At 38.5% G+C, this 12596-nt stretch overlaps 1 protein-coding gene across 1 annotated transcript in view; it reads right to left on the bottom strand.

The window, feature by feature from the left end:
* LOC150077443 (caprin-1-like) overlaps positions 1-12596 on the bottom strand; it is a 174127-nt gene that overhangs the window by 108027 nt on the left and 53504 nt on the right. The window contains exon 6 of the mRNA XM_090386390.1: positions 396-613. Coding sequence (XP_090242516.1) covers positions 396-613 — 218 coding nt within the window. The remainder of the gene's footprint in view (positions 1-395; positions 614-12596) is intronic.

Genomic DNA, 12596 nt, shown 5'->3' with positions numbered 1-12596 from the left:
GCTTTGAATATGATATTAGACATACTCAAACATACTTTTCTTCTTTTCTAACAGGAAAGAATTCAATTTTTTTTTTCACTCCATGGCTGAATTAGTCTTTATCAGGCATAGATATCAAACCCCTCCCCCCCCTCAGATTTTTGGATTTTTCAGGCAAATCGGCCAGAGAACACACATCATTTGCGAACATAATGCACCTTGGCAGATGAACTGATATTCTGGGTGGCCACAATGTAACATTTATTATATAGTTTTAGTAATCAGAGAGAATGGTACAAAAAAAAAAAAAAAAAAACGAGAAATACTGAAAAAGGGTTTAAAAACCTATATGCCTTCTTGGAGTTAAAGAAGGAAAGCATTTTAAAAGTGAAGTAAAAATAATTAATCTTTCATACCTCTTCTGTGCCATTTAAATGGCAATCCAGTTGTGCTTGCTCCTCATTTCCAATTATCTCAACTTTTTCAACTGGCAACCTATCCTCTTGAATGGTAAATTCTTCCTCTGTTTCTGGAGAATCCTCGCTAGATGTTGCATCTTCTTCTTGTATCATATCTCTGCAACTGAAATAGCCACTTGCATATACTTTTGAGAGCAGCTCTTTGATATTTTGGTCTACAGACAGAAAATTAAAGAAAACCAAACAACTTTGCTGTGGTCTTATTAAAATATGTACATTAATGCCACTAACCCAGAGGGTGATTTAAACTGAGGGATCTTCATCCTTTTGGAACTAAGGTTCATAATAAAATATCATCATGACACTGAGTCATATTATTTGTGAAATTTTAATTTGAATTTCTTTCTTTTTTGGAAAACATAAAACAGGATTATTGTGTGAAATACTGAATAATTGCTAAACTCAATACAACTCATATCAGAAAACCAGAACAATTGAATGTATATCATTGTCAAAAAGTTAAGTTATAACAATTTTTTCTTTTATATTTTAAAACTTCAAAAATTTTTATATCCATTTTGACATCTTCATATATTTTAACATAAATCAAAATATAATGTAAAAATATGAATTTAAATTTTAGAACATACAAATCAGGAGAGCTATAAAAGAGTACATAAAACATCTACAACATTACCACTTATTTCTAGTAAAATGAAGTACAGAATTCTGTCTGTCAACCTACTGGTTTTTAAGCAATATAGCATCTTAGACCATATTGCACCAAAGTGTATGCATATACAAGTGTAAGTTCACTGGCCAATTTGCATATTGCAAAGCAACAACAACAACAAAAAATAAAAAAAATTATTATAATAAATAAATTAATAATAAAAATATATATAAATAACTCACAGGGGTAACCTTGCTCTTTTTCTCCATTTCATATCAGCTAACTACAGCTTTGACCGAAGAGGCCTTAAAAATTCATCCAGACTCCGACAGTATTTGATCTCAGACATCCAAACATCTGGCACGTTATTATAACTGCAGCAGAAGTCAGGTGATCCAGCTGCAGAAAAGTTTAGATGGGCTGCTGTAAGGCAAAAGTAAGCAAGATGCTCTCTTAGCTAGCTGCAGCCACAGAAACAATAGTTTCATTAGTAATCTTTATTGTACATAAGGATATGATACAATGCACCCATCACAGCATGCTGCCAGGGGGTTTCACATGGTCAGGAAACTCAAGGAAAACAGGACTTCACATAAGGCAGCAGCACATGGTTTTTATTTTCTCTATTTCCAATCACAGAAGAGGTTAAATGAGTATGCAACAATAGTCTGTAGCCAACATCATGGGGTCAATGTTCTCTTTACAGATTAGTAAGGATTTGGTCTTGTAAGTAGTACTCAACATGTTCTGATATTGAGAGAAATTTAAGAGAACATGCACCTATCCATCAACAAGGCAAAATTCCCAGTATTGCAGTGATGGTCTGGGAAGGCATGACGAGTAACCAAACAGATCTCCACATCTTTGAGGGAGACAACTTGACTACTCACAGGCTCAGCAACAGTTGAGATCCATGAGCTTATTTTCAGAAATGACTATGCATATTCACATAGGATCCAGCTGGCTAATAGTGAAGACATTCATCAAAGGGAGTGGACCTGAATCCAATTCAGTATGTCTGGGATGCTTTAAAAAAGTGAACTAGGTATGCTGATCCTCTCCCTCCATGTGAGAGCTTGCTGTACAAGTTGTTTAACAGTCAATGTGATTAAATGCCTGAACTATGCTGGACATCTCCTAATTCTTGGTTATTTGGTATCATAATCATAAAAATAGATACATATTTCTGAAACCCAATGATTAGATTAATACTCTTCCACAAAAGATTGAGTTCCACAAAGTATGTTTTTCTTGTTTGATTTTATAGTTGTAAATGAACTTCTGTTGTTGTTTTTATTGGAGGTTTTATGGTGCAATGGCAGCTGTAGCTGCCATTGCACCATAAATGCCATACATGCCAAACAATGGTAGAAAATAACAGGTGCCATTAAAAGTTGGATATGTGCATTATACAAAATTTAGAATTGAATTCTGTCATGGAAATGAATCTTTTTAGAGAAAGTGAACACTACACTGATATCACACTGGTCTTCTAAAATTAATTTCAAAATAGCAGTGATTTGGGCTGCATAAGGGACAGTCAACTATGAGGCTGAATTGTGAGTTGAGTATAACAGTCTGGACAGAAAAGTGGATCTGAGGCAAAAAGAAGATAAATGTGAGTAAGGTGTGCATGATCTATACTTAGCCTTGTTTGTAAGCATAACTTTTTACAATTCAAACGGAAATGGATGGTCAAGATTGGAGGTTCGGTTTAATCTGAAGGAGTTTGTTAATTCATGATTTTGCCAGTGATTTGTACTTCAAACTTATTACTAGATTTTTGTAACCAGTAAAAGAATTTAAAAAGAAGTGTCAACTGGTTCCACAATGAATTTAGCTGCATGGTCAGAACTCTTTTGCTGCCATGTTTGCCAACATGGCTAAGGACGCAACAAAATTTTACTACTTTCATTGCCTTAGCTATATCATCAGCAAGTCTTGAATATGATCAAGCAGGTAGTTGTGATATTTCCTTGGTTGCAGTAAAGTGAGAATGGCACAGAGTCAGTGAATATGATACTGAGTGAAGTGGTGCAATTTTATAGATTCCAAAGCCATTAGGTGAACCTTTAAATATAATCTTAAATTAAAAACAATTTAGATGATACTTACACATATTTTAAAATTTTACAAATATGCATATCTTACTTTCATAAAGACAAGATAAGTATGCGGAACTTAACAAATAAGGTGAAAAGTAGATGGAAACCTTTAACAATAGAGGACGAGTTTCAAAGTTTCTGGGTTGAACTAATATTTGGGAAATTAAGCTTACCAGCTATTCAGATGGAACTGCTTCAAAGTAGTCTCCTTGCCACTGTATATGCTAATTCCAATACTCTTACTTATAATTTCTCAAAGCATTCTTCACAGGCTTCTTTCGGAATTACTAATAATTCCTGTGTCACATTCTGAATAATTTCCTCAGTTGTTATAAATCTGTGACCTCTAAAGGAGGCTTCAAGCTTTGTAAACAATAAAAAAATTAGAGGGGCTAATTTGATGAGTATGGCGGATGTGGAACCATAGTGATGTAGTGGTTTGTAAGAAATTCTTAAATGGATGGTGCCAAATGTGCAGGGGCTTTGTCATGATGTAATCACAAAAATATAGTTCCCAGAACCCCGCCTTACCAGCTGTTTACTCTGAATAGTAGTGTGAAATCACCACAGAACTGATTCTTGGTTTGCTATTTGACCTGACTAAGACTGTCCAGGACATTTTTGGGCATTGGAGAAGAGTTTTCCCATTGAGGACTGGGCCTTTGTTTCTGAGTCATAACCCACAATTAGTCAGTAGTAATGATGGAACAAAAAAAGCATTGGTCAGCATGCTGATAATGATCCCAAAAAGGGAGAACTCGCTGTGCTATTTTCTGTGATCAGTGAGGATGCAAGGCACAAACCGAACTGAAAAGTATTGCATTCCCAAATCTTGTGTTAAATAGACTGATATGCCCCATACACAATATCAATTTCATGGATCGCTCCTCATCAGATCACAAACAATGAATGATTGGTTTCTGAAGATGAAGGGTAGCCAGAGTGACGAGCTGTTCAACAGATAAGCAGCCCTCTATTTTAAGCAAACCACTGAAAAGGCTTAAAACAACAGACAGCATCTTTTATAGAAGCTTTTTTTTTTAAAGATTTTGTAAGTTCCTATTGCATTTTTCCATAGTTTGAAACAAAATTTGATGCATTTACTGGTCTGTAAAGTCACTAATTTAAAGTGTGCAAAATATAAAATGTTTTCTATTAAATGTGAGCCAATTCATACTAACTGCAGTTAAATGGGCAAGTCATGCATTGCATTACTATGTTTAGATGATTCTCCAAAAACATTGCAACAAGTCTAAATTCTGAAACATTGCACTTTTAAGATAACCTCAAGCACTTTCAAGAAAGTGTGATTCCCAAACTTTCTGATAACATGATTGGTCCTAATAGGATTAACCTCATGAGGTGAGTGCTGAAAATTAAGCTAAGCTATACATACGATCTAGTTATTTGGTCTTGTTTAAGATTTTATATATGTTCGAGAGAGAGAGAATGAAATTCAGGGGGCATTGAGTTCTAGCACAGAATGCCACAAAACTGAATATGAGGGGCTGCAGTGTCCCAACCTCAAAAGTCCACAATATGGTTGTTGAATAACTGAATTTCTTTTTTGCATTTATTGTGGGGTCTCTTAGTTCCACCTACTTTCTCATTATATAAATGCCATCATTATACAATTCTACTGCATCAATGTGCTGATTAAATTATTTGTTAGTCAAGGTGTGATGCTGATTTTGTTAACACCTGAAATGCAGGGATTCCATGATCATAGCTGTCTTCTGGCTTTCTGACAAGATGGCACTCAATAGTCACCCTGTTTTAATTTAATTTAGTTTTATATATTGCTCATTTTGTGAAGGTTGGTTTTTAGTGATGACTCATCTGAGACTACACACTGGGAAGATACAATCAACCCGGATTCTGGATGAACTAATATATCACGACAACACCAACTCTGACACTGACATCCACAGGTAGATTGCAGCAAAAAAATCCAACTTCCAGCCAGACATTCTGGAAGAACCATTCACAGAGGAGGAAGTCGTTGTAGAAATTAAAAAAAAAAATCAAAAAAGGTAAAGCTCCTGGTCTGGATTTTATTGAAGGTGAGACTGTGCAACATCTCCAATGATACTTCTTCAGCTCTTCAACACCTGTCTGACTGAAGGCAACTTTCCATCACGTTGGAAGCATGCTAACCTGAGGCTCTTACCTAAGGATCCTACAGGTACCTCCAAAGCATACCGCCCGATTGCGCTGCTTCCCATTCTCGGCAAGGTTTTTGAGAGACTGCTGCTCTCCCGCTTCCAATCCTGATATGAAGCCAGTGGTTTGGCATCCTCGCTTCAATAGGGATTCAAACAAGGGTGTCCACAATTGATGCTCTATCTAAAACCCTCAAAGTTGCAGAACAGTCGGATGCAACTTATGTACTGGCAATCTTCATTGACTTCAAAGCAGCTTTTGACACAGTGTGGTGGCTGGGCGTTCTTCAGAGGGCCAGAGTCTCTAACTGTACCTGGAATTTCTACCACTGCCTCAAAAGTTACTTCTCTAACCGCAAAGTTAGCATCATCAAAACAAAATATCATTGCATCACCTGACATCTAACCCGAGGCTGTCCCCAGAGCTCCATCTTGGGGCCAGCTGTCTGGAATATGATACTCGACAACTGGCTCCTGAGGGACCACCCACACACTACTCAGCTTTCTTATCATCAAGGGACTTTCATCCCCCACATCCAAGCTATCAAAGAACATATAAAAAATCACATCACTATGATAGCATGCTTTATCTGCTATGATAGCATGCTTTAAAGAACCAACTCAACACCTTCTATATTCAGCAGTATTTATACCAATCGTCACATATGGAGCTGCAGTATGGTACACCAAATGACTATAGTGCATGCACAATATCAAATTCAGCAAATTCAATGACTTATGGTACTGCAAATGACCCGCGCATGTAGAATTACAACTTCCGCCCTACAGGTACTAACAGGCTGCCTCCCCTTGGACCTCGACGTTGCTTTTATCGGACTCTCTCATGCTATTAAGAAGAATAAGGAAGCAGAATTCCTCACTATTCAAACCCTTACTGATATTAAACAGGAACATAAACATGTATAGCTAGAATTGATAAACCTATGGCAAACCCACTGGAATAACCCCACAACTGGTGCAACTACTAAACTTTTACTCCCAGAGGTAACCTACATCAACAAACAATGTTCCACTTGGTTCTTCCCTAACATCTATGCTTCCTTCCTATTAACTGGCCACAGATCCTTCAAGAGTTCAGCCTAGTCGAGGATGCCCTCTGTACCTGCAGAACCTGAAGACTGAGACCATGTGATGCACTCATGCAACGTATACTTAGACCTAAAAACCCAAGTACTCCTAGACCTCCACACTACTTCACTTCAGCAAGAAACCAAGTTATTGGAATCTAATGATGCCTTCCGTGCACTGACCAGTTATGCCAAGGAGGTCGTTTGTTGTTGCTGACATCACTTGCAACTCTCTAACACTACTCCTGGATAACCTCCTCAACACAGCACCAGAAACTTCTAGTCATGAAACTGCAAATTGCGGCCAGCCCTGCTGACACTGCTCCATGATTCTCCATTGTGACGATCCTGGACTCTTTAATTTGAACTTTACCAGTTCTCTTCTCCCTACCCACAGTCCTTCTCCAGGACTCCCACAACTGCACCTAGCACTCTTCCTGCTCTCTTTTTGCCTGGTGGGGGATTCCTATGCTCTGTCATCCCCATTGTCTTCTACTTTCCTGTTTCTTCTCTGCTCTTTCCTTGGCCCCTCCCCACTCTTGCTCCTGCAGAGTGTGGACTGCCCATGTCTTTTTACTCCCTGGTCCGGCTCTTCATGGCAGTGGATGGATGCTGGGAGGCTCCTTCCTGGTGATCACGCCTTCCAGTAACGAAGAGGCCAGTCAAACAACACACTACCCACACTGACTGGCTTTGCAATGTTAACAGAGTACTTAACACGGATTTATAAGAAACCACGGGAACCGCATAACAATAACACTATGTCCACTATTACTCGAAACCAACTTCTTTTGCAAGAGCAACACAACTTGCTTTCATTCATTTTAGTTGCCCTTAAGGCTATTAAAACAGATCAAAGCCTTCAAAAATTGCGAATTAAATGAGGGACAAGTTTCTGCCACACACACGATGCAAGCAATCTTTTGTTACATCATTCCAGGCTTCTACAATCATATCAATAGCAACTTTGATGTTAATCTCTTCCAAATTTCTATAGCAGTTTGTGTCTTGTCACATTCAGTTACAGCAATTAACATCTTGAATGGTTCGCCTTAGATGCTGCTATCGCAATCTGGACAAGGAGCTGTAGTAGGGAGGTTGTGTTCGGCGGTAAAAAGATGACTTTGATATTCTGAGAGAATTCAATGTCTGAGGATGGCTTTGTGCATTACCAAGAATTATAAGAATTTTTAAATCTAAGTTCAATAATTCTTGAAAAAGTCATGGTAAGCTTCAACTCAAATAGCAGTGATGATTTGCCCAGTCATCCAAACTTTTTTGCTAGACCTATAGTGAACACAAAGGCTGGATTTCACATTATCATTATTATAATTTTTTTTTTTTATGAAAACCCAGAACACGAGAGGTATTAGAACCTATAGTACTTAGTACCATGCATGGGGTGGAGGTTGAGAATATGAAAGAAGATATTTGTTGACATTAGACTAACTTCTGTAGACTAATTTTCAGGAAATACATTTCTTCCAGAATTAATAAACGAGGAAGATGAAAAGTTGGTTCTGCGAGTTTGGACTGTTTTGAAAGAGAGAGAGAGAGAGAGTGGGAATTATAGACGCCAATTCAGAAGAACAGTGCCCATGGAAGTATCTGTTGAAAAGGCATGCAGCAGAAAAAGTACGTCTGAGACAGTATCTAGATGCCTGAGAGAGGTTTTGGGGGCACAGCGCCAGATGTGGGAACAATATTCCACGGTAGGGCATATTTGCGATTTGTACAGTGAACAGCTGTTTGGAAGAAAAGTAATGCCGAGAGCAAAAGAGAAAAACCAAGAGAGTTTAGAAATCAGGGTAATCCCCCAAAAGAAATATATCATCTTGAATAGAAATCGGAGTGTCACCAAAGATAAGCATAGGAGCAGAAGAATCCTTTTTGCGAGATATAAGACAAGACTGAGTTTTAGAAAGATTGAAATCAACTATTGTCTTTGCCCCAGTGGAGATCAGCATTTAAGGAATTGCCAGCAGATATTTGAGAAGTCGAAGCTGATTGAGCAGGGCAAGGTTTCTCAAACTGGAATGTAATGTGCTATCATCGGCAAAACTATGGATAGGATTTCCGGTCAATGGAAGAAGGTAATTAATATACAAGAGGAAAAGAACTGAACCTTGGGGAACACCAGCAATTAGTGGAGAAGTTAGAAGACAGAGAGCCATCTACCATCACCCTCAGTGAGCAATCAGAGAGAAAAAAGGGGTAACCAATTACAAAAGACAGTTGGCAAACCATAAGATGGAAGCTTGTTTAGAATTATGAAACCTTTATGCCAAACACGAAAGCCTTTGAGATGTCAACTTTTCCATTGAATTTGTCCATAAATGGATAACATAAGCCAGAATATCACCAGTGGATCAACAATGACAGAATCCATACTGGCAATCGTTGATCAGACTCTTAAACTACCTGGTTAACTGATTTAACCAGGTAGTATAACTGATTAACTGATTTAATTGAAAGAGTAGAAGTAATTGCAATGGGATGATAAATGGATGGGAGGGATTTGTCACACCTTTTTAGGAACTGGCTGGATAAGAGCAAATTTCCAAGCAGAAGGTTTGTTTGTTTGTTATTTGGTTTTTAGGAGCATTAGCAACTAAAGCCATATTGCTCCGGGATATGTGGTGGTCATTCCCTGACCTTTCCGCATCCTCCGTATTTGGTGGTGACGGCCTCGAACCCCAGTCTAATCAAGAAGCGTGTGCTACGCACTGCTGCTCCTTCCCACCTGGCTACGGAGGCGCCCCAAGCAGAAGGAAAAACACCTTTGGAATAAGAAAGTGAAAAAAAGTAGGCAAAGAACAGGAGTAAGTTCAGGAGCACAGTTGTTGAGAACAAGTGGAGAAATACCATCAGGACCTGGAGCATTCTGAGCTTCAAGTTTCGTAAAAATACTTCTGACATCCTTTTGACGGAAGACCACAGGAGGCATTGAATGGAGCGTGTTGGGAATGGTGGGAGGTATTTTATCAAGACCATTAATACATGAGTTGGAAGAAAAATTGGATGCTAACAGGTCAGCTTTATCCTTGGCTGAAGTGAACAGAACTATCTGGTTTTGACAGAGGTGGGCAAAATTTGGGGGCCAATAGCTTTGGCAAGAGACCAGAATGCTCAGCTACCATTAGGGCAAGAAGCAAGTTTTCTACTCTTAGTCTGTTCAAAATCTAGTTTGAACTGATTAATAACTGCTTTACAATTGTTGCTAGCCTTGGTGTAGATAGAAAATGAAACCGAAGAATTGGAAACAAGCCAATTATGATATGTAACATTCTTCTCTTGAACAGCCTTAGCACATTTTTTGGAAAACCAAGGTTTAAATAAAGGACAAAATTTTAAAGTGGAATGTGGAATAAAGGATTCCATTCCTACAAGAATAATTTCACTGATATGAACTGAGCAAACACTTGACATCAGAAGTTTTGAAACAGTAATCTGACCAAGGGAAAGAAGAAAAGAAATCTCGCAGGTCATCCCATTTTGCTTTCTTGTAATGCCAAACAACACGAGGTTGGGAATAGCCATGAGATAAAGGCTCCACTGGAGAAGAGAATCACCAAGTTGTGATCTGAGGTGCCTAAAGGACCGCTCACTTCGACCGTGTACATAGAAGGGTTGTTTGTGAGAAAAAGATCAAGCATGTTGGCTGTATGCTTAGGATTGTCTGGTATTCTGGTAGGTAAATGAACAATCTGTGCGAGGTCGTTAGTAATTGCAAAAGCCTCAGCATCTCGACCGGCTGGGTCGATGTGACTAGAAAACGGAAGCCAGCTGGAGTTGTGAACATTAAAATCACCAAGGAAAATTACTTCACTGTTAGGAAAGTTGGACTGGAGAAAGTCAAGTTGTAAAGAGAAGTAGTCAAAAAACTCCAAGTGATTAGTGGAGTTGGGAGAACGGTGAAGACAACAGATGAATTTGACAGAATGAGGTAGAGAGATTTTAAGCCAGAGAAGATGGAAAAGAGGAGATTCCAAATTACCAAGTCTCTGACAGGGAATATTGGAACATACATAAGCACAAGTTCAACCTATTTGGGCAACGGAGATGAGCAGCAGTTGAATCAACCGATAATAGAGATTCTGTCAGAAAAAGTACATGGAGTTTGGCAGACTGCAAGTGGAAATGGACATCGTTGTGATTATAACTGAGACCACATATATTTGTGAAATGAACTAGGAAGTGTTTGGGAGGTTTAGATCTTTTAGCAGATAAATTAGTTTGTTACTCTATTACTAGGAAAAGTGGGAGAGACATGCTGTATGAAGTAATGAAATTTTTGGCTATGGCATACACATGGTATAGAATATACCCAGATCCTTGACATAACGTTGCATTGACAATGCCCCCCTCATACACACTACTCAGACTCCCTCCAGTCACTATCTGGCAGAGTAGAGGTAGCAAGTTATACACTAGCTGATCCGGAAGCCTCCTAGTGAGTTACCAATAGGTTCGTACCGGCGTACTAACTCGGGCTGCCTGCAAACACCGTTTTAGAGCTGTACCCTCGAAATGTAAGGAAGACTGGATCTTGCCACGATGTCCATCATAACCTTAAAAGTCATCAGTCATACTGCATGATGGAAGAGATCTGGAAGGGTTGACTGGAACTTAGATCTGGAGACTAAACATGGGTTTTACCACTTTAAGTCTACAATAAGCAAAGTGGTGGTATTGCACTGGTTGATGAGAGTCATCTACCACAAATTCCTTTTAAAGCTCGTGGGTTAGCAGAGTGATAAACCACTACTAGTTTTAACTTTACGTCTCCACTGGCATTGGCGGTGATCAGAGTTAAGCGATATTTTGCAGCCTTAAATCCTGAGGCATGTTCTTCTGCCTTAGAAATGTAGGTCTTGAAGGCACATGTTTCCAATAGAGTCCTGTTTCATCAAAACTGAAAATATGATTCAATGTGTAGCAGCCTTCAATTATTTTCCATACCACAGGTGGAAATGCCTTTGCAGCTTTGCCTGACAGCTTAACATTGTGAAAAGAGTAGCGGTGTTTGAAGCCACTAAACCAGCTACTACTGGCATTAAAAGGAGCCACTTCTGCAGGATTTGGCAATTTCTTTTCGAGGTCTTCATAGTGGTTTCCCTCACTTTGAAAAAGCTTGCTCCCAATTTTTTTTGGTGTGGTCTTCAATCCATATGCTTGGCACCTTTCCATTTCTACTATCTCTTTAGGCCTTGTTCTAATTGCCTCTGCGGCACTTGAAGTTGTACCAGCTTTCATTTATTTGTGAAAATTTTCATAGCATTGTCTCTGATGATATACAATGTGAATTCATCTAAGCCTGTTCCTCTGGAGATATCACGTTCTCTCATTTCTTTCAAAACTTTTTATTATTTAAAGTTTCTCTTCTATAATTAATGCTTTCCTTTTGCATTCACTGCTTGGCTTCTTGGAACCAGGACACTTCACCATATGTGTGATGCTATATGAATACTCTTTATAAAGAAAAGTTAACAAATGCGAGAGGAACAGTCCAAGACACACACTTGTAGGATAACACATGTGGGTGAACTGAGGTAAGAGATACATGGGGTTTGTGTGTGTGCGTTTGTTGTACTGCTGTGCAGGTCACTATACGTTCAGCTTGGCGGCAGGTTTTGTTTTCACCTGGTGTTACTCACAGACGAAATTGTGCATGAGCCAACGGGAAAATTGCATTGTTCCCTAATATATCAGTCGCATCAGAGCAAATTTGCGTTTCTAAAATGCGTGTTACAGCAGAACCGACTATATTTATATTTTGCAAGGATTACCCATGCTGCTAACATATTCTTAATTTAAGTTACATCTGTAATTTACTTCCATTATTTTGGGCAACATGTGGTTGGTTATGTTTAAAACCTCCAATTCTTCTCATTAATTTCAATTCTCTCACACGCACATGGGGTTATTAATGCTATCATAGGAAGAAACTTGTTGATATGTGAAATTTGATCATAGAGAATTCCCTGTGCATACACTATCACCTGCTTTTCTTCCTTCTTTCCACTTGCATTTTAACATTTTCCAAAATGTAAAACATGTTAATAAGACTAAACTTGATAACAGAAAATAAAATTCCCAATTCCTAAAATTCTCATACTTCTTTAGCCTTTAGTTCCTATATGAATGGGTTTTTTTTGGAAGTTGGCGCA

The sequence above is a fragment of the Mastigoproctus giganteus genome, chromosome 12 (genome assembly GCF_048544385.1).
Source record: "Mastigoproctus giganteus isolate SK-2022 chromosome 12, ASM4854438v1, whole genome shotgun sequence".
Lineage (NCBI taxonomy): Eukaryota > Metazoa > Arthropoda > Arachnida > Uropygi > Thelyphonidae > Mastigoproctus > Mastigoproctus giganteus.
This window is presented reverse-complemented; position numbering and strand designations above follow the sequence as displayed.